Genomic DNA, 23,766 nt, shown 5'->3' on the forward strand with positions numbered 1-23,766 from the left:
AAGAATTACACAGCAAGGTGAACAGGACAAAGAGAAAAAGACTGAAGGTAATAAAAAGTGGTATCTTAGAATCCAGATTTGAGTGGTGAAAACAGAGCAAAACCCCTACAGTATTTTTGCTCCCCACACCCTGTTCTTTTCTGGGAACAGCAAGACTTCTGTTTCACTTAAGCTAAGACAAAACAGTTTCATGCTGCTCCTAGAAGGAAAGAAGTGGGCTGAAAATGCTATGAAGAGAAGCAAAATGCTAAAAATGAAGTGCCACCATAAACAAGTGTCATTTGAGGCAATGACCATAGGAAAGCCATAATATGATTTCTTTTTTGTCACTGAAACATTACAAAATCAGTACAATTCTTTACAGTAAACTAACCTTATTTTTGTTTTGTAGAGTTAACAAATGCTTGCATTGACATATTTGGGCAAAATATTTAGTCAGAGGAGCTCCTGAAATTGCCTAAGCCAGGTAAGTTTTTACCCGCCCCTTCTATGCTTCAAGGAATGGCCTCATTCTGCTCTGTGCTATAGGCCCCCACCAGAAACCCAAACAGGATAACCCTTGACAATCAGCTACAGAGAGACAGTTTAAAAGTGAGGCAACAATATGAGAACTTTTCAAGCTTCGTAGTTCCATGTCAAAATAATTTACGATCTTTGATAAACTTGCATTTTTCTGCTTTCATTAGGAAATACCTGCTTTGGACAATTCATTTTTATCCGTGGTGCAAGATTGGAAAAAAATTATGTTTATGTATATCTCAGTAACTATTTAACTGAAAACCAGAAATTTATTGGTGAAGATAAAGATATTGAAAGATGCAGAAAGATATTGAAAGATGCAGAAAGATATTGAAAAATGCAGAAAAGAATGTGGTTTTTTCCTACAATTTTGTAACTTTCAGGAAAATATGTGACTTTTGGCACATATCCTTTAATGCAGAGCATTTCCATAGCTTGTAGATAATTGTTATCCACGTTCTGAACAATAGGACTGCAAATTCTCTTGAGGTGATAAAATCAAATGAAGCCACTGCAACTGACAATTATACAAGCCAATACTGAATTCAGACTTTTTTGGTATGTAATAGTAGCTATTTATTTCTTAAAGGCATTGATACTTTCACTAAGCCATCAAAAGATTCAAGATCTATGGAGACTGTGTGGCAGTTTCAACGTTAAAACAGTATCAGTTCAGTTTTATAATTCCACTTGAATTGTTGGTGTTTGTTTGTTTTAATACAGCAGAAAAAGTTAGTAATAATGCTTTCCTTTCACTTATACCATCTTATATCTTCCGTGCCTGCTTTCGGACAAACTTTCTGAGTACTCCCTCTGCTATGAAGAAATTCAGTTGTGCCTGATCAAAAATGCAATGTGAAGGCCTCCTGACCATGACTGTTAGTTTGGCATGACTCAGGAACAAAGGACACAGTTTTTTGAACACGATGGCCTCAGAGTGAAGACTTGGGAAGAATCTTAAATGTAGCCTAAATACAATCTCTTACTTGAATACTACAAGAAGTACCTCCTGTTCAACAGAAATATACTTTGATCAATTCACCAGTCTGTATTTCAAACAACCAACACTACCAATTCCATGCTAGTACAAATTCTGTTTGCTTAAATAGAGTGTAGGGTTGCTGCGAATTAATAGGCACACTTCTCTCACTTGGTAAGCCAAGAATTCTAGAGAGCTACCACAGGCCTGTTCCAAAGAAATGTAATGATAAAGATTTTTCTTTCATTTAATGCCAGTGAAGACCTACTCCTCATCATATATTTCGCCCCAAGATATTGTTTTCTTGATTAAATTTATAATTATCACTTTGTGTAAAGCTTATTATTAAAACAGCACATCACTTTACTAACCCCAAGAAAATTAAGGCATTAATAAATTTTTCCAGCCTTGAAAAAAATGTCTGGTGATCTTGAAAATATTACTTAATACTTGCAACTTGCTGGATGTTATCCATCATCAAATATCTCCAAATCTACTTTTAAGTAGCAGACTGTGTGCCTGCACAGAAATCAATGATATTACACTACTGCAAAACCAGGTTAATGGAATCGTAAATCAATAAAACCCATTGACAGATTTAGTCCATCTTCCTGTCTTCATTAGAACACCATTTAAAAATCCTGGAGAACTTTTGGAAGAAAACAAAAAGGGTAGATCAAATTTTAGAAGGAAATAACATTTGCAGCATCAGAGTATGTTCCATTTAAGTTGCATTTGTGATGACTACATACATTGGTGGTTTTTCAGCTTTTGTTGTTGTTGTTTTTAACTTGCAATGCTCCTAATTTTCTAGAAAAGATGCAGGTGACTATCTAATACCTTGCCTTTCTGGGTTCCATTTTTTGCATCTATTAAAATAATCCACAGACCACCTGAAGCTGAATACAATTAGTGTTGGTAATACCTGATTTTACACTTTTGCTTTTACAACTTGATATGCAGGCCTATAAAACGATCATAAGACACAACATTTTGGTAATGAAAATGACAAAGCATTTATAAGTGTCTTTTGCTCTGATGTTAGAAATATCAGAAATAACAGCAAGTTGGAGGATATTTTCCTTAGCTGAATACAGCTCCCTAGATTTCACTATTATTCTGATCGATTTTAATGAAATAAAGAATTAGTTTAAGCAACATAGTAAGGATAGAACAAAATGAATGCCTGACCACATGTAAGAGAGATGATAAATCTAGATTAGTTTTTATTACTAAAATAAAAACAAAAAAATCATACTGCTGGCTGGGAGCAGTTAGATCCACCTTTGGCTTTTGGGATGTGGCAAAACATGAGTTTTGAACTAATTATTTTACTTATCAAAATACAGTATGAGCTTGTAAAATAAAATTTTCCGTGTCTTAATTTCCTATTTTTAATAATGCCCAAAGTCACACTCAAACAGGTACAGGATACTGCTGAATTCTTGGAAGAGTGTCCCTTGCTTTGTGCCTCCATTTGAGAAATTTGCAGGGAAACTGCTGCTGTAACATCTGAATAGAAGTCCATAAAACTTTATACTTGTTATAAGTCTGCACTATAGAAAGTCAATTTATAATTTCCTAGCACTTCCTTCTGGCTTTGAACTAAAATGTGAGTAAATACTACAGAACAAGACCAATCACACAACTGTGGTTATAAATAATAATCTTGAAAGTACTCTACAGGAGAAAGGACTATGAGTTTAGAATTACTATATGACAGGGAATATGAAGTTGTTTGCTTTAGAAAGAATTGCTATAAAACAAAACCAACTTTTCACTTTGTAAACAATCAGCCACAAAATTTATTTTTAAGAAATCTAATAAAACATCCTATATTGGAATTGTCTTCCAGTTTTCAGCCTTTTGACAAAAAGTACAAATATAAATTATCTTATAATGCATAATTCAGATAAAAAGATTTATTCCAGAAATGGATTTTAATATTCCAAAATTAATTTTATAAATGTACCCATTATGGTTATTAATGCTCTGTTTTCATACTCTGTATAGCAGTATTATCATAGTCATAAGTTAAATACGGTGATTTATCACCGTGCCAAGTCTGTAATCCATTTTGTCTCACTCTAATGCCCAACTGTCACACTTATTTTTAAATGCAATGAGAGAAAGTAAAAGGAATGAAGAAATTTTACTAATGTTTGGCATCACACTATCAACAGTGTTTAAAATTAGAAAGAAGCCTAACTTTGAAAATTGGCTGAAATCCCCAGTCTTTTCTGTTCAATTTAATTTCCATGAACTGACATATGCAAACTAACAATTCCAATTTTTTTTTACTTATATTTCTTTTTTTACACTAATGAGAAAATATACATAGGAACAAGTACACATTAAATATCACTTACTTTGGCAATACGAGAATCTGTACAACAAAAATGCAGAAGAATATGAGACAGGCACAAGTCACATAGTACTTGAATGCAGGCAGAGTAGTTGCTCGATACTAAAAAAAAAATAAAAGCAAATATTAAAAACACAATTGCCAAATCAGATAAAATACATTCCAACTGAATTATCAGTTAAAGATGCACAAATGTATGGGCAGTTCTTAGCAACAGTCAATTTCCTGTTCTTCAGTGACTTCACATCCACTCACACAGGGCTAGGGGTTATCAGAAATAGCATTAATACTTTTGCTTATTGAAGAACAGTCATGTCAAATGGTTTGGCCTTGTTCCTCCACTGAACTCAATATCCCAAACTCAATATAAAAAATTTAATTAACAAAAAAATTCCTCTCCCAAAAAAAAAAAAAAAAAAAAAAAAAAAAAAAACCAAACCCACCAAAATGAATAAGTTTAAACATAAGTTAAAATATTTTTAGGAATGACCAAGCATTCTTCAGATTCCAAAATTCTTTGTGATTAATTCCTCAAACTGATTTTTGATTATTGATAAATACTGAATGGGCTGAAACAGTTACAAAAAATCGAATATTAATTTAGACAAGAAACTTCTGAGCACAAAAAGTAGCAAAGTGTAAGCTGTGCTACAGAGCATACCTAGGAAGCACACTGATATTTACTGAACCTATATTATTACTTCAATTAAAATATTTTATATCTTTGTTAAAAGGCTTCATATGTCCACTACTAATGTTATGTTACTACTAAACACTTGATATTCTTAGGAGAGAGTCAATTTGATCTGTTTTATCATGAGAAAAATCTATTTATCTCTAATTAGTCTGTCTAGAGACATGAGAATTAAGCAATGAAATATTTATCAGAGCTGCTCTGCTATTTGAGATAGATATATCTAGGTTGAAACCAATTAAGTACTCAAAGGGAAATGATCTAAGTAGCTATTAAAGTTACTTACTCTATACTAGGTTGCTTTGGTTTTTTCTTTTCAAAAGATAAAAGTTCAAGATTTAATTACTAAGAAAAAAAAAATACCAAAGATTATTTTCACAAAGTGCTGGAGATGCAAGCTTCAGAAAATGGAAAGTGCACGAGCTGTGCCTTCCAACTACAAACACACAGCTGTATCTCTGTGCTTAATTCCAAGTTCTGCCTCTGAAACCAGTGCACCAAACTTTACATGAATATGTAGAAACTCACTTTGGTAACACAACAGTTTTTTTTACTTTTGAATTGTATAAAAAAATTAAAGTCAATTCTTATCACTTATCTAACTGGATTACAAGGCACAAGTATGTCTTTGCTTGATGGGTACCTCTGCAGCAAGTTCTGCTCTTCCACCTGTCGAGTATGTTTGTAGTGGTCCTGTTCAACAATTTTCACCCTTGAGCTGCTATTAAAATATCACAGAATTCCAATCTACCTTTAAATTTGTTTCAGTGTTTCACACTTCTCCAGGCATTTCCTAATGAAGGCAGCCAATTCACTCCTTAGGCTAAACAATTGTTTTGCTTTATTATTTTTCTGTACTTTCAGGTCCCATAGGGCCAGAAAAGCTTCTGTTTAAATCAAAAGCAGACTTCTTACTAAGTTCCTTAAAGAAAAGACTGGACTCTTGAGTCATTAAAAGGTGACAAAAGAAGATATTAAAAAGATGGATCCAAGAATAACAATTAGCTCTTTGCCATTCCCCAGCATTCTACATCAAGATATTGGATTTCTACTGGGATCATTGACTCAGCCAAATAACTTAGCTTCCAAATTTTCTCCCAAGTCATTGTCTAAAGTACACATAAGAATGCATTTCCCTCAATTTCTCTTTCAGAATTCATTGGTTAGTAAGAGCCACATTAAAATCTCATGTGCTGTGACAGGCATGGCTTTGTTCCAATCAGTGAAGCCCCAAACACCAAGGATGAGACCACACCAGGTCTTCTTTCTTAGGAAGTCTTCAAAACAGGCTCAAGGAGCCTTGAAACCTTTTCCACCCTAATGCACTGCCAAGCAACACATGCCTTTGTCAGATGGCCATAACAACTATTCTGCTGAGCTGTGAAAGAATCTGAAAGTCCTTTTGGATGCTTTGAACTGAAAGATATCTACAAAAATAGCTAAGTAGGCATTCAGCCACCACGTGGGACACAGAGGATACTTGCTGGACAGTGTGAGCACAGCAGGGCAATACTTCCTCTAGCCCCTTCTCATCAAATTCACCAATTTACACAGCCAGTTGTGGTCCCACCTACCTCTTACTTCCCCAAAGGAAAGCATAGCTGTTCAGCCATCAGCTGCCATCAGGCTGCTCATGAGAAAGCAGAAAGAGGCAACTCCCCAGTCTTCCTGCTGAAGCTGTCAGTGAGTAGAAATACACTCAAGGTCCACAGGGCCATAAAACAATGAAAAGGCCTGACTTACTGAATTCATTGAAAATAACTTACTTCTTTTTCCAGAGTCTTATTGTAGAAAAGAAGTGATATCCTTTGAATGTCTTCAGATTTAAGCCACTGCCTAGAAAAGAGAAGGAACGTTATCACTGACATAGGAAGAAAGCAGTCCTGTCCTTTTCTATTACTGAAATGCAGCAAAATAAGAAAATAAGTTGGAATTAAGCAAGTTCACGTATTGCAGTGTATATGGTGAATTTCACTGCAGTAAAGTGGAAACTGAAAATCCCCTCTCCTTTTTGGCTTCTATTGCTAAGGTACATATGAAAAAAGCTCAAATGAATAATTGTTTTTCTGTTGATCATACCTAAGGAGAATGGACTGAGAGATTTATATGAGGGAACTCTAACAGTGATATTCCAATCATGCCCAAAATACTGTAGTATATCCAGCAGACAGAGGAGGACCTGAGACAAAAACAGGCCTTGACAAGGCACCTTTAGGAAAGGCACTGTTACAATATGCAGGAGTGGTGGGTAGGTAAGCTACACTTCACAAACTCCTATTGCAAACAAAAATGTAACAAAAATTATTAAAAGAGGTGGAGGGATTTTGTCTTTGAACTGTTTCTGTCTCTTGACCACAGCTCTGTACTATAGAGGTAATTTTCAATCTTCCTGATTATAAAACCTTCTTCCCTGCTTTAACATGAGAAATAGCATAAATACTTGCATTGAAATGACAAACCTATTTTAAACTAAGTAAACCTTGACAAAAGCTTGACATAACTTTTACAAAATGAGATGTTCTCATATGAAAGTCTACATTTATTTTAACAGACACTTGAAAATATATAAAATATTTAAATGTCAAGAGGGTTGGCTGCTTGTACATCAAAGGCACAACACAAATTTGAAAACAAAAAGTTAATTAAACAGAATAGTTCTGTGGACATGCAGTACTTGAGCTTGAACAATAATAGCAGGGACCGAGATTTTTTCCCAACATTTCCAGCAATAACTTTAAATTAGGCTCTAAACTAGTAGTGTAGCTAATGCCTCCTAAATAAAAGGGAATGTCTCAACTGACAGTCTATAATGCAAATAAATAGCAGCAGTGAACCACAGTGGAACATAACCTAAATTAAAGTCCTGGGGAACAGGAGTGGACAGAGTGGAGTGTAAGCTATTAGCTTTAATTTGTGAAATGGAAAATATTTGTTTCCTTGCCTGGGAGACCATCCCTGTTCCTGTGCAATCAGTTGCATTAAAAAAAAAGGGTCTGTAAACATATTCAGTTCTCAGAATGCTTAATTCAAAAATATATTTCCTTTTTCCTCTGCAGCGGTTCCCATCTATGTGATCATAGTTAGGATTCTGAGAAGAAAGAGAACTGAAAGGCTGGTGTACAAAAAGCATGATTTTGTTTAAGTTCAGCTGTAATATACTGGAGAAAACATTCAGTTTGCAGAATATTTTTGATAAACTGAAAATGAAAGGTTTTTTCCATTTAGTTACAAAAATTAAACAAGAAGTAATCCTCTTTCCCAAATTGTTAACAAATGTCCTGTTTTTTCTAATAGTATCTGACAGGTGGATTGATTTAATTATCATCAGCACACTGCTAAAAAGTTCTCTCTGCAGATCTACTCCCAAGGGCCCAATTTGGTTACACACTTGATGGCATGTGAAGTCAGGAGTGCCATTTAGAGCACGTGCTGCCTCACACTCCACATCACAAGCTCACGTTTTCAGAGGCTTTTAGTTCTTCTTAAAAGTTCGCAATAAAACCTGTACTGGTTTTACATAGCAGACACTGAGAGGTCTGAGATGAGGGAAACAGCACAACACAAATGGAAGTGGAGACTGAGTTCAGAAGAGGAAGCATGAAGTCACACACCTTTGGCACAGACACAAGGGCTAAAAAATTCTGCCTTCAACCTGATTCCCTGATGGGTCTGGAAATTGCCAAAGTGTTTGCAAGTACATGAGGACATGTCTCTTGGGAAACTAGGTACCAAAGTTTGGCTTAAATTCTTTTGCAATTCCAGGGACAACACACACAGACATCTGAATTCTGTCTGTATCCACAGAGGTATGTGGTTTCATAGGGCTTGTACTGCTTGACAATGTACAGCAAGGAATTATGCACAAAACATAGCAGCACTGTGACTTAAAGGAAAAAAGAGCGAAGAGAGTGCGTGTCCCTTTAGCACAGCAACCTGCTCACCAAAGACCAACTGGCTTTACTTCAGCCCCCTCTGCACATACATATATTTAGCCCTCTGTAGGTGCGTTTTTAGCTGGCAGATGGCCATCCCTCCATCTCATGTCCTACAGGAGTTCCCTAAGCACCAAGGCTTGGAATGGCTTAGCTAGGGCTGCTCATCCCCAGCCTGCGCAGAACAGGCACTTGGAGCCAGGAGTGCTTTGCTCAAGATACAGGGAAAAGAAGCCCATGGAGAAGCCCATGTGATGTTACACCCTAATGGCTAAGGCACAGAAGCTCTTTGTTCTTCATTCACTCTTGCAATGTTTTTAAAATTTTCTTCAGTCAGTCCTAGACCTATTTGCCATATAATCCAAATGTTACACTTAAAAACATTTAGAAATGCCAGTTTTCTCATAGACTTCCTTAAAATTTCTCCTTGATTCACAAAACCTTTTGTTTAGTTTCAACCAATTATTCACTCTAGCTAATAATGTTACTTTCATTTTACAGATGAAAAATTGAAGCCCAAAAATATGCACAATAATAAATAAAACAAAAATGTGATTGGTTTTGTGTCCGAAATGTAGGAAGTATTTTATTTACCTTTTTTTGTGCACTTAGACTTCACAGAGTTAAACTACTATTGAATTACCTTGACATTTGAGGAATCAGCACTTTTCACTGAGTATTAATGAATTGAATCATAGCTTTTAAGAGATTCATTCAGCAAATCAATACAGAGCTAGGTAGAGAATTTAGTTTTGGAAGGTGACATTCAGACTTTCTGATATATAAGATCATTTCTTATCTTTCTGCAGTTTCCTTTGTAATTCACAAGATGCAATGAAACTTTTCCAGAAACCTTTTTTTTCCCCAAGTTTCTCTGAATTTTATGTGCTAATTAGATAAGATGGGGATTGTCTGAGATAAAACAGCATACAATAGGGTCACACCAATATTTTAATGCCTTTATACAGATGCTTTACTTTTGACATCAAAACATCATTTTTGAAATCCTTTCATCAGAGCGAGTATACCTAAAGACACAAAAAGCCTGCCAAAATTTATATATATGTTTTAGGCAAGTCTAGTACAATCAAAAGGCTTTGCTTAACACATTACCTACCCTATTCCACTGTGTTCTCTTTATGACATACAAATATCAACAGTCTTCTAATTGCTGAAAAAAATTGCCTAAATCCAAGTACCATTTAATAGGACTAAAAGATGAAAAAAACCAAAGTATGACATAGGAATATTTTAATAATTAGGTGTGATACTCAGCTGAGTAACAGAAGTGGGGGGGAAACGTGTACTTCACCACAATTATTGTCCACACTTTTGAACAGCAATTCCCTTATTTCATCGGAGAAATATAAGAAGCTTGAACACTTATTTTGGACTGGAATTGATTTCTTTCTAGCCTTATCTATTCACGAGGAAACAGAAAACTTCATACTGCCTCCAGCTCTTCTTAGGACATGGAACAAAATACATGGCAGGTTGTTTCACCCAGCAATTCCAACATGCCATCAAGATTAACTTTCCCTAAGAAACCAAGCAACTAACTGAGAGACATTAAACTACCGTTTCACAGAAAGTTTCTAATCCTGAGGAATTGTTTCTGTGACAATTAGGAAGCATCAATTTTCACATCAGAATGACGTGAAAATCATTCTGACTGAGGCAGTCATTTCTTGTGTCTTACTTCTCTGCCCCCAGGTAAGATAAATCTGTAGTGTCACAGCCATGAGCCTACAGACAAACACTTACAGAGCAAACTCCCTCTGCCAGGCAGATCAAGACAAGTCAATACCTCAGTCACACCATGATTCACAGGCACTGTCTGATTTCACACAGCAGAAAATGTCACTTTACAGCCTATCTTCATAATGTGCAGGGCGTCCTCCACCCGTATTAGTAACACCTTTACTGTTTTCAGACTTGGTGTGCATGTGGGAGCAAAAAATATTAAACACTGCCCTCTGTTGCAGCTTTATGTCAAAGTTGGAATGGACAAAGACAAAGGATAGAGGATAAAGCCATACTTTTGGGCATTGATTCCATCAATGGCTTGGATCATCCTCTCATTCAGTTCTTCCTCAAATCTTCTTTTCTGTGATTTTGTTCTGAAATGAAAAATGCGTGAAGTTACTTCGAAAACAACAGCTATCATAAACTTGTGAGTTTATCATCAATTTTTAACACTTATACTGCAATAGCAACTACAGGCATGAGGCAAAATGACCCTCTTAATAAGCTCTTAAGAAACCATCATAAGCCACAGTCCCACGCACAAACACACACTCTCACAAATCTAGAGTTTAGCTATTAGGGAGCACTTCAATACAAACACAAGAAAATATTTCATAAAAAGCCAAGAGAGGCCAAGAAATTCTGGTCAAAGGAAAGTCTTCCACAGTCTTATGAATTCATGAAAAAGAATGGGAATATGCTCAAATTCATAAAACATTCCTGTTTCTTGCAGGATTTTTTCCTAAAGAAACCTTGTCAGAATTGCATGATGAGCACAAAGTATTAGTGCACTGAGGCATAATATAATCCTCTAACAAAATCCTGCCAACTCTTCCTTTCTTGGAAACATTTTACTCTTTTTAATAAGAAAATTGAGCACTGACTGAAATTAGTTTCAAACACACATGCTATTACTCTATTTATGAGCCTTGTAACTCATCTGCAATAAAAAAAGCTTCTTTACTTTTGACTGGACTCAGCATGAACCCAACAGAGGATCATCACAATGGGTTTACCTCTGGTAACAGAAATTCCTGCAAACATCAATATTTTCAGTAGTTGTTCTTTCCCTGAAAATGACATATCTCAAATATTGATGGTGATGTCTGTATTTGAAAACCGAAATTCACTGCTAACTTAAAACCAGTGTTTTCTAAGAAGTCACTAGTCAGATCTGAAATTTGACTCTTTCCTCACCAAAATATTCTTAACCTACAAGTTGAACCCAGTCGAACACAAATTTTCCTCAACATCAAGTTTTTGGGTTATTTCTCTAAAATTGATAACCTGTTGTAAGTTTCAAATTAATACAGCAATTGTATTAGTGGACCTACGGAAACTTAAAAAATTACACAAGTGATTTCATGCCTATTCAATGCTAGTGAATTTAGGTAAGAAAGTGCTTAAAACTTGTTTTTACAGAAATCAATCACAGAAGCAATCCAAGAGAAATGCATAGACAGATGAGGAGACATTGTCCAACCACAGTTAATCCTCTTGGCAGGTCCTTTACAACATAAGACTATTGTGTAATGAATAAGAGCTAAGACTCTCACAAACAGAAACCTACAGTCAAACTTCAAACCCTACATTTGCATATTCTAATAAAATACTGATTTTCAAAGTGCTTCTGATCACTACAGCTCTATCCTGTGAGAATGATTAACTAGCTTATCTAGAATCCTAGTTACAGGTCTGCCTCACTATGGACATTAGACACCAGTAATGGAAGAAATTCCTTCCATTATATGGTATCAAGACACATTTTTTGTGCCTTCTGAACCTCTTCTGGAATAGTGTTTAGAAACACAAAAGCAAGAACACCTCAGAACTGAATTATTTCCAAATGTCACAATCCAATGGTCTTTCATTGACTGATAGAAAGTCTTTGGACATACTGTCCAAATATAAATGTGGATTTTTAGAATTAAGACTCTTTTTATTAATATCATGCATGTTCAGTCAAAACTTGTTCACCTTCTGGAACTTACAATATTTTAGATAATTGAATAGTAACCAGAGACAATAACAATTCCAATTTTTAGGAGGTTCATTTAAATTACTTCACAGTATTGATGATATCACCATCTTGCCCTAGTCATCAAGGGACCAAGCAGCACCAGGAAAACTTAAAGGTATTGTGATCTTGCAAACATTTTGTGTAGCAGGAGCACTATACAAGACCACAAAATACCTTTTGAATATCTACTACTGCAAACATACTAAAGGCTTTGAAATAATAAACCACAATACAAATAAAAGGCAATTAAACAAATACACAAAATGTCTCTTTTAGTACATATTATTAGCTGTTGCAAGAAAAAATTTTGACAGCCCTTTCCATCTTCCCTTTTCTTACCCCTCTCTGGGCTTCGTCCCAATTTTCCTGTGTATCATTTTCTTCCCACTGGTAGAGTACCTGGTTTGTAGTAGGTCCCCAACATACCAACTCAGAATAAAGCTATTTGTTATCAGGAAGTGAATTTGCAATTCATAAGAAAGATGTCTGCCAGATCTGTTTCCATAGCCCTTCTTTATGTAAAAGGTATCAGCACTTACATAAAAAACAGTCTATTTGAGCAACGGCCCTCAATATTTGAAAGCATACCTATGTCTGTCTACTTATATGGACTTTCTATGAATAAGTAATTTTTTAAGATTGACTTACCTTTCTCTGCAACGCTGAAAATGATATTGCCCCATGGGAACATCCTAAAGAGCAAACAAACAAAAAGAACTCAATTAATTACACTAGACTTTAAAAATATTAATTTGCTTTTAAAACAGTGTTCACAACAGGGTCAAGTAAGGAGAAAAGTTTCCAGTGTAAATACTTTTAGCATTCAATTAAAACTGTCTAAAAGAAAAATCCAGCTAGAAGTGAAGATCGAGTGACCTGGAATAAAACTCATCTATCTGTATAAACACAGGATAAACTAATACAACAGTCTGAATCCAAGAGTGTTTTGCTTTGCCACAAGAACTTCAATGTCACCACTCTCTGGATGTAGCCCAAACTCCTGCCAGCTTCAGCAAAAACCAATCTTAAGTGGTTTTGAAAAAAACAGATCTGAGTGGCCAAATACAGACAACGGCCATTATTTTGTAATTAATAGCAATGGCAGCCATCACAGCCACATTTTTTTTGTGATTAATAGTGATGGCTGGGTACTTCCTGTAATGAACCTGTCAGAATCCTCATTCTGATGCATTATATTTATTAAACAAAACAATATATCTCACCAGCACAGGAGCAAAACTGAATGTTTTGTTCCTGTACTGGTGTGATATATTGAAATATATATATCTCATATATTGTTGAAAACGATCAGAATTTGCTTTCATGCATTTTCTTTTAAGAAGTAGAAGATAACACAATGTTCAAGCTGTAGATTGTATCTTACTGACAGCAGCATAACAGTATTAGTAAAATTAAAAAGTAATTTTTAATTTTAGTGTAAAAGATGCAACATTGAAATACAGTACTCTAAAATTCAGGTCTTCAACCACAACTAATGTCTTGTAGGTACACCTTCAAAAGGTAGATGTTACAGTGAGTATGGATTTGGTTCCTGGGGTACTCTGAATAAAGTCCACTTAAAGTATCACAGGGATTATTCTAACTTCACAGCCTTTGTTCCAGGGTTTGGCCATCTTCTAAATGGAGAATGTAGCTGAACAGCCAATAAATCTCTAGGAATTTCTCCGTATTAAAGGATTTCCTTCCTAAAGGTGTTGCATTCTGGCTTTATGTTCAAAATATCTTTCCACAAGATGAAGAGCAGCCACTGCACATGCTGTGACTTGGTGGGGGGTCTGAGCTCAGAGGGTCAAATTTTGTACTTAAATAAGAGTGCCAGACTCCTTTGAATTCAGGGATGCACTTACACCCTAATCCAAAACTGGAAAAGCTTCCAGCAAATTTACTGTGTTTATGCCCTGTACAACTACATGTATCATCTTCTACCAGAAATAACCAGGTATTTAGCAGTGAGCAGCTTTTTCCTTTCAAATATTGCTATATTGTACAGAATGACATAAGTAGGCCCCTACTGTTGTGCTTATCTTGCCGTTTTCAGTGGTCATGCTGTCCCTGTGGTGCAGGTGTGCAAAGGGCTTGGCAGCTCCCCAGGACTCCAGGTACCGGGTCATGCGGACAGAAGCTCTCATTTTGGCTCCATCCAGAGTGTGCCGGGGCCGAATGTGGTGCTGAGGGCTCCGCTTCTCTCCCTGGTGGACAGAGGACAAAAGGTGATGTCAGCCTTTGTGCTCGCGACCTTCTGAAGCAGCAGTGCATCATCTGGCACCACAGAGCTCCGTGGTTAGGGGCTTATAAATGGAGAGATGCTAAGAAACTGCAATTCTTAATGATATTGCTGGGAAACATCAGAGACTTATTTCTGAAGAGCGGGAAACATTTGCACTGCAAACATTACATATTTGTAGGCATCAGTAACAGCCCTGATCAATATCTTATTGCAGTGAATTATTCAATGAAGAGATTAGCGGTCCTGCTCAAAAACAAGTATGACTGGCCACAAAATAAAAGTACTACTAACCTTAGGATTGATTACAAAGTAAGTCTTAACATTATGCTCTTTCAGATATGGGTCCCTCACATCTCCGTCCCCATCTTCCACTTTGTAAGCTCCATTCAAATGTGCCAAGGTGACTGAGGTGATGTGAACACGGCTGAAATTATATTTTAAAAGAAGGACAAAGTCACAAATACTGATCAAAAGCATCATTTAAGCCTGATCAACATTTTTTACTTGCTTTTGGATACACCTTTTATTTGCTGCTCACTTCTTTTGCAGTCAATCTAATCTAAATTTTAGAAGTTCTAATGGGCATAAATCTAAAGGTTTCCATGCAGAAAAAAAAAATGCTCCTTAAATCACAATAAATACTGAGTGCCCCAGTTTTGTTTTTGTTTTTTTTTTTTTTTCTTCCTCAAGACAGCACCTAAGAATTAGTTCAGGCATCTCCATGATGCTTGATAGCTTAGGACATGGTGCCTATGCATTTTTCCATGACTGAAAAATCCACGTGTCTGAAGGTTAACGGAGAAGACTCTTACCCTGGTACTCCCCCAGCTTCCATGTGATTGGCCAGGGTCACATCATGGGACCAGACATCGTACTGCCACTTCTGGAGCCCAATAACGCCGCAGAGCACGTTCCCCGAGTGCACTCCGACGCGCATGTTGATGTCCACGCCAGTCGCATCTCTCACTTTCCTGTGGTTGAGAACAAAGCCTCTGTTAATACACACGACAGGCCCTTTGTTTTCTTTTAATTTACCAGTCAAATCATGACGATGGCACACCCCTGGAAGTGCTCAAGGCCAAGTTGGGTGTGACTCAGTGCAACCTGCTCTAGTGGGAGGTGTCCCTGCCCATGGCAGGGGAGTTGGAACTAGATGGTCTTTAAGGACCATTCCAATCCAAAGCATTCTATCATTCTATGACTCTATGAAAGTAGCAATAACTACAGTAATAACACTTACCTCTTCTTAACATTGCCTCCATTCTTTTAATGCTATGATTTTACATTACCTTTCCTATTATCTCTATTTGTAACAATTTGTAGAAATATTAATTTTCAAGTCTGTGTCTGAAGTTCCTTCCTTTATACTCATCTGAAATTATTTGGGAGGACTGTGGTGAATAGTGGAAATATTTAGTCTCATGGTAGAACAGACTTAGGACTGCTTTTGTTCTACAGGCTGCTTTTGGAGATCTGGAACTACTGTTACGCATCCTTCTACCTAAAGACCCCAATGTTTACATCAGAGACCTTCTCATATCTGAGAGGAAGGATGAAAACCACAGCACACATAACCACCACAGGATATTCCACAAGCAGGGGCTTGTACAGTCTTTGGGGATACAGGCTCAGTGCCATTCAGGCTGTGGAGAAGGTAGGCTCAACAACCTTTCACATGCTTAGTGAATGCTGCACCCTCTAGAACATTATACAGCAAATAAAAGGCTACCCTCACTGTCTAGACCACATCTAAATCTTTGACCTTTCCAGTCAGAGAGTTAAGTGTTGTCATCTTATTGCAGGGGTTCCATACTGTTGTCTCCTTATTACAAAAGTTTCATACCTCCTTGGTGTTTCTTGTGACCAGCTCCTCCAAGCACTGACTCTTCTTCACAAAGAGTCAACTGACTCCAATTCCCCTCTCTACCAGCTGCCACTCTTTTATAGCACTCTTCTTCTCACTGGTTACAGCTGTGGCCTGTTAAAGTCAGGCCTGATCCTAATCTTTGATAATCGGCCAAGCTGCAACTCCTTAGGGGTGAGATTACTCTCTACACTACCTTTATTTTCTTATATTCTATCCCCCTACAGTTAAGTATCTGTTCACCCCAGTCCAAATCTCAAAAGAGCCCTGCACATAAGATAAGCAATTATCTCTGCAGAAGTAGTTCTTCTGAATCACTGGTGGGCGACTGAGGTCAAAGAACCAGAACATTTCCAGACATATGTCACAAGGGTATTGACCACATATGTAAAGAGTAATAAAACTAATTCAGATATCTACAGGCTTAGACATCTCCAAGAAATGGGAAGATTATAACTTAACCAGATTTATGTAATCAAACCCCAATTGGTGTGGACCCAAAGCTAGCCAGTAATAAGGAACGTGCACACATACTTGGAGAAATTTGGGATGTTAAGGGAAGAAACAACTACAGAATAAGGAAACCAAATGGCTCCTGTATAGAAGTTGGGTGCACAGTTCTAGCAACATCTTCAATCTCAGTGATAAGAATCATCACCTCTATACCTTTTGAATTGTTGAATTAATGTGACAGTTTCCTCTTTTTTTTGAAAGGGAACATAGAATGCAAGAGGCCTAATTTGATATGGTAAATCCTGCATTTAAGCAGTAATTCTCAATTGGCTTTTTCCCTGGGAAATGAAAATAACAGGACCATGACTGAAAGTATTTTAATTCCATCTGTCTCTCTCAAGTGTTTATTGGTATTTCTTTTCATATTGCCATTCTACACTGCTCTTGTGTAGCTGACACACTTGAAAATGAACTGCCTGTAAATGATCTTTGTAAGCACTTTGCAACTCACAAACAGCACTTTGCTCTCCACAAGGCGTATGACACAAGCCTAGCAGTTTTAAAATACTGGGCAAAATGGAAGTGGAACATTTATCCTCTAGGAGCGCTTGTCAAAAGACTGCCCTTCCATATTCTGCAGAATAAAGCAAGAGCAAGGGGAATAAAGTCTGCTTTATAATAAGCTCTCAGGATTTAAGCAGGGGAGCAAGCAGAATTGTACCAGAACTGAATCTCTTTTTCTATCTCACAAATTAAAGAAACCACAGGAGACATTAAATTAGCGGTGTAACTCTAAACTGAATTAGGATTTACCACTTCTTCTCTCCTGATCTCTTTGAACAACTGCCATGACAATGCAGGCACTGAATGCATTCAAGAATGTAGGCTATCACATCCCTAGAGGACGTTTGCATTACCTACAGAAGCATATCTGAAACTTCCCACCTTTATTTCATTTTGTGCTCCCCTGTCTCTCTGGTTTCCTTCAGCACAGCACAGCCTGTGTGCCCAGCCTGGCTGGGCAGTCAAAATATTCATCAAACTGTATTTTTCCAATTGCAATGTGAAATTTGAGTTTGAAAGCATTCTGCATTTTTCAGTGGTGTGGTTATATTGCAGGTAATTGTAGTAACTTTGCTCCATACAAGAAAGAGTTCAGGTCTTTAGGAAAGCATCTATAAACTTTACCTGAGCTTTCTTCTTCTATAATTCTGGACCAAGGTATATAAGACTCCCCTAACCCTTCCTTACACACTTTAACACATTGAGAGAACCTTAGGCATTTAATTCCCTGCAAACTGCCAGCTTTAACAGCATAGTTTCCTTTTGGATCAGACCTGCAGGAATGAAATCGTACCTAAAAGAATTTTTTTTCTTTTTTATCTGGCATTCAAAATGATATACCCATCTTATAGCCAACAGTTTCTTTCACTCTCCTCTGAAATAGAATTTGTTTCATGCTACCAAATCAAAGGAAGCCTTTGAGAATGTGTGACTGAGAAACATGCAAATAAGGAAGTCACTAGACAGACAAGGAGGCAGAGTTTGAGCTGAATGGAAACAACACATATATTCACACACAAAAATATTTTGCCTCAACAGATAAGCTCTGTCCTTAAAGCATCCAGTTAAGGTGGCCAGCTCTCAGCATCACACACAGCACCGGCATTTATGGCTTGATAAAGTGAGCATCCCACTCTTGGGCAAGCAGGATGCAGACTATAAGAAACAATGATTTTGTTCCAACACAGAGCAGAGAAGCAAAGCACGTAATCAATGGGACTACAATCCATGTTTAAATGGGAACAATTCATAGCATAGAAAAGCTGAATTGCTCAAAATGGAGCTACACAACATTAGGGAAGAAGACTGAATAAGACTTTGTAGTACAGATCACCTGTCAATTTGGCAGAATTCCTCCTTTTTTGCTTCAAAGAGAAATGGAACTGAAACCATATTCAGGTGGTAAAATCTATATAGAACTGCTAATATAAACAGCAAACTACTTTATTTCAGTAGCTTACACACCGAGGGGGCAGTTTGCACCTCAGTGACTGAATGTAACAATAATTTCTATCTGACAAAAAAGATATTTCAGATAGAGCAAGTCAAACATATTGAGTGACACACTGCCAATAGCAAGAGTATTACTACTTCTCATTTTACAGGGCACAGAAGTATGTCAGGAGATGCTTCCATACAAAGATGCAGCAATCACACAACAAAATACGGAGTTGGTTAATAATCAGCAATTTTCATTCACCTGCAGGCTGCAACCCTTGACATAATACTTTGAAAAGATTTGAAAACACAGGGTACAGATTCCTCACTCCTTCTGTAAACAGGCTGTGGTTATCCGGCATCTGTCTATGGGAGCATTGTGGTTTCTGACTACAGTAATAAAGTCAGATCAGAATATGCTTTACAACTAACCTATAATTTTGTAGTCTATAAGGCTGCTGTTACCAAGAACCTGATCACACAGCATTAACAATGAACATACTTGATAGCAGCCTGAGCAGAAAGTTATTTCAGAGAAGATTGAAAGTTCTGAAGTGTGAGGAACTGACAGATTGCTCTCTGAGCTCAAGTAAAACATTGCATTATGATGTGTGACATACTTTGGTTCTTTGTGAAGGGCACTTTATGGCTCAAGTTTAGTGTTATTTTTTTCACCACCCTATAACCTCCTGTATTTTTTTCCTCTTAAGTAACAAAACATCAGGTTGACCAGAAACTCTATGCAAATACTTTTAACTCACTTTTCTCACACAGCACACAGATGTTTTGAAATGCAAACCAGAAAGCTCTCATTTTCACTCAAAGGCTGGGAAAAAATCCTGACATATTTAAGCCAACCAACAAGGAGGGCCAGAACTTTGGGACTGACACCCTTTTACCAACTGCTCTACAGAAGGGATGGTAGCTTTACTTCCTAGTATGCTAAAAAAGCAAATGGCTTAATTGTGATACTAAGTGAGAAAGAGAAAGCATCCAGCGAAAGTGACTGAAATGCAATCAAATCTGTAGAGACTTTTATCTTGCTTGGCAAGGAGAAATTCTCCCAAGTACCATTTAAAAATTAGACTTCTTTGGACACTACGTAAGGTACAACCATTTTTGGATGAAGAAACAACATTTTAGAGAATGCAACAACCTGATTCCTGTACTGAGGTTACTTTTACAAAACTAAAGCAAGGAGATCAAAATACTAGTTCCCAAAAATACTACACATTTCCCATGAACACATAAAAGGGAAAAGAACCAAATTTTCTTTGGTCAACCTACCATACAGTAATTACCCTGGATTGAGTTAGAAGACCAGATAACTAAAAGCCAAATCCCTCTTATGACTACAATAACACACATTTAAGGATTAGAGGAATAATTTTGTATGGCTACTTCATTAGACATTAAGATCAACACAGTTCAGCACAATTATCCATTTCATTGTGAGAGGCACACCACACATATAGCTCACAAGGATAGGCCAATCTCCCACTTTGCTAAATGGACAGTGGTTAATGTAATCTAGACAAAAACACAAAAATTGGAACTTACAGAAGAGCACACCGAGTTTTAAGATCAAAGTCCAGCTTATTAGGAAAAATAAATCATACAGAAGGCTCCCAAATATGCAGATCTCCAGATGATACACATTTTTGTAAAATGCAGCTCAACTATGTATATTAATTTTAGTGAAGAACTGGTTTTAAAGGTTTTTTTTTTAAGTTTAGTACTTACTTAATGGCTTCACACATGTCCAGTCCCATTTTCACACAATTCTTGGCATGATTTTGAAGAGATATAGGTAGTCCAGAAACACAGTAATAGCAGTCACCTAAGATCTTAATTCTCATACATTCATTTTCCTGGAGGAAAAAAAAAAGCAAGGTGAGACAGTGACTTTCAATTTGAAATACATAAATGAAGAGTTACTGTTACAAAGATTGACTTAAATGACATTAGCACAGTCCTTCTGCTCAAGTTTTTTCAGTACAAAAGGGCTTGCTACAGCAGAAACATTTGAGAGAGTTTTGTATGGTTGATCCCTCCACCAGTTATGGTCCTTAACAGGAAAAAGCACTGCAAAACAAGTTCACACTTGAGAATAAAGAACTGAGTTAAACTGTCATGTCCTCAACCTAAATAAAGCCTTTTTGTTTGAAATATGAAATCAAAAGACATAGTCTTCCACATTCATATCTATGAAGATATACTATGGAATGCTTCCAGAAGCTAGAAATCATAATAGTAGTTCTATATTTTCTACTCTAAGACCATGTAAAGATTTTTATTTTTTAAAAACTGAAATTTACTTTTAATTTAATTTAAATTTTAAAATACTTGACACAATTTTTCAACAAATAAAAACACAGGAAATTTTATCTATTCTGAGGCTTCTGATTTTACTTTCACACGTGAAGTTTAATTTAATTTTTATAAAAATGACACCTAAATAAGCAGAAGAAAAAATTCTGATTGTATCTGACTCTTTTCTTGAGAAATAAAGAGGCTGTGGTCAGTAATTAAAATTGATTGGATCAATACTGTCTCTCTTCTCCTTCAGTCTCATAAATGCTTTTTCTGAGACCAGAACACTGACTAACACTTTTCTATCTTGAGTTTATTAATCCTTGATATTGCAAAAAATCTATTTAAAGAAGTGTTCATCTGCCATTAAGCCTTGTTGGGCTCCATGAGCTGTCTCTATTGGTCCTATTAGAGAGCTATCTTGGGTTTCACAGACTGTCACTCTGGCAGAAATGCACTGTTGCACTCAGACCAGAGCCAGATCATTTTCTTCACACGTTTCAAATCCAGTCTCCCTGCCAAAGTCTCAGAAATGCTGCACAAAGACCCCGAGAGGAAAAAAAAAAACATTAAAGATGACTTTCTTATTCAAACTAACAGCAGCAGCCCATAGCAACCCACCTTGGCAATCTGATCAAACTTGCCAAAGAGCTCATTGAGCATGTGCACCAGCTCTCCTGGCGAGCAGTCACTGGCCAGGCGCGTGAATCCCACGATATCCGCGTACAAGATGCTGCAACACAAATTAACAGCATCTCACTCACAGCTTCCTTCTGCAGCACTCAGATCCATCAAGCAGCAGCAAAACCTGAAAGCAAGCGCCCTGGATTGCACAGGGATATGCCCACACCCAAAACAGCCACTACTAAATGTAGAGCAATAAATATAGCTATGTCTACAGGAAAAGGTATATTTGCCTTTATGGGTGTTGTGCTATACGTAATATACACCTGTATGTACCTTTATAAGTATTACCTCCTCAGGTATAACATTTATAGGAATACCTATATTTATAGGTATTTATAAATATTCTATACCTCTATCTGTTATGGGATTGAAAAATAGAAATATTTTTCCTAGTCACAAATCCACAGTATAATAGTAGCAATATAATAGTTTCAAAAGAGTATTTGTGCTCACAAGAGAACATGAGCCTCCTCAAAAGTTCTACAACATTTTTAATAAATCAGTTTCTAAGAATATAATTCAAACTAACTGTCCAATAAAATAAAAAAAAACCCAACAAAACAAACAAACAAAAAACCCAAACAAAAACAGGAAAAAGAACATTGTTAAGAAGAAAGAATGTTTGAAATAAAAGTGACTTATTTTTCCAGCTACTAGAAATTTTAAAATAATAAATAATTAGATCTGTCAGTAGAATATTTTTTCTCAGGTACTGTGTAAAATACGTATGTGATACAGCTGCCTCTGTTTACATGATATAAGTCCTGAGAAATTGTTCCAATTAAGAAAATTGCAAAATCGGAATCATACCACTGACACGAACTACAATTTTGACTAGCATACATGGAAGCAGGATTTTGTAATTCAATCTGAAAAATGAAGACATTATGAAAAAAAGCCTAGTATTATGTGTCTTTTTCTCAACAACTCCTTTGTATTAACACCTTTGTGCTCTTCTGGAATGTAGCACTGTCAGCATTTGATCAAATTAAAGGATGCTACATATTAAGTTGTTGAAAAGCATATTTTTAAAAATGTTTTCTTAATTCCTCCCTTAACCCTTTCAATTTTTTTTTCTGAATGTTGTTGATACATTTTATTACAGTACAGTACCTTACATTGGTGTGCCTTTTGACATACAAATTGTGGAAGTTGTTGGTGTTTTCCAGCTGGCCTGCCTTTGGACCTTGTAGCCTCTGAATGATCTCTGCTTTCATTTCCATGGCAATGTGAGCAGGCAGTAAAGAAAGTAGAAGACGCTCCTAAAATTTAAAATGAAATCCACAGTTTCTTTAAGGAGAATAAATTTAGCTTGGCATCAATACTGTGCAAGGCACACCCTATTGTCAATACCACAGAACATTTTGATGAGGCTTGCACCCAGAACTGGTGGAGGCTCCAAAATTAATCAGTATCTTGAGGAGTGTGACAGAGCCATACACACATTTCCAAGTAATACCTGCCTTCTCCAAGGTTTTGTGTATATTAGAAAAAGCTTAAGCTAAAGCTTAAGGTTTGATGAAGTTATCTACAGGAATCTATTCAAAATCTGAGCAGGATGCAGCAAATGAAACAAGAGTCACAAGGCCAGTCCAGAGGACTTAAATGGAAATGCAGTTTGATTCAAGCAGAAATACGCTACATCTTTTTTTTCCTTTCATACATTTTAAATGCTCTGCCATAATTTTAGCAGTTAGACCTAAAATAAAATACAGACACAATATGCTGAAAATGTTGAATTTTGCAAAGCATTTTGATAGGTACTCTCTCCTTTAATATGGTATTTGACAATTTTTTTTCTAATTAACCTAAAAGCATATAGAATACTTAAAAAAACCAAACCCTACTTATTTTTCCTCATCATTTGTCATTATGGTCTTCCTCTTCTAAAGCTCTCTGACACTTCCATTTCACTCATTTCACCTGTGACAGCTTTAGACTGATT

General features: G+C 36.5%; 2 protein-coding genes across 2 annotated transcripts in view; one reads left to right on the plus strand and one right to left on the minus strand.

The window, feature by feature from the left end:
* The window catches only part of FASTKD3 (FAST kinase domains 3), a 160,708-nt gene that overhangs the window by 73,774 nt on the left and 63,168 nt on the right, over nucleotides 1-23,766 (plus strand). The gene's annotated exons all lie outside the window — the stretch shown is intronic.
* The window catches only part of ADCY2 (adenylate cyclase 2), a 203,165-nt gene that overhangs the window by 47,826 nt on the left and 131,573 nt on the right, over nucleotides 1-23,766 (minus strand). The window contains exons 5-14 of the mRNA XM_058041991.1: nucleotides 22,935-23,083; nucleotides 21,756-21,867; nucleotides 20,565-20,692; nucleotides 15,316-15,474; nucleotides 14,795-14,927; nucleotides 14,289-14,465; nucleotides 12,904-12,947; nucleotides 10,529-10,609; nucleotides 6,324-6,393; nucleotides 3,868-3,965 (exon numbers count right to left, since the gene is read on the minus strand). Of these exons, the coding sequence (XP_057897974.1) occupies nucleotides 3,868-3,965; nucleotides 6,324-6,393; nucleotides 10,529-10,609; nucleotides 12,904-12,947; nucleotides 14,289-14,465; nucleotides 14,795-14,927; nucleotides 15,316-15,474; nucleotides 20,565-20,692; nucleotides 21,756-21,867; nucleotides 22,935-23,083 (1,151 nt within the window). The remainder of the gene's footprint in view (nucleotides 1-3,867; nucleotides 3,966-6,323; nucleotides 6,394-10,528; nucleotides 10,610-12,903; nucleotides 12,948-14,288; nucleotides 14,466-14,794; nucleotides 14,928-15,315; nucleotides 15,475-20,564; nucleotides 20,693-21,755; nucleotides 21,868-22,934; nucleotides 23,084-23,766) is intronic.

The sequence above is a fragment of the Melospiza georgiana genome, chromosome 1 (assembly GCF_028018845.1).
Source record: "Melospiza georgiana isolate bMelGeo1 chromosome 1, bMelGeo1.pri, whole genome shotgun sequence".
Taxonomy (NCBI): domain Eukaryota; kingdom Metazoa; phylum Chordata; class Aves; order Passeriformes; family Passerellidae; genus Melospiza; species Melospiza georgiana.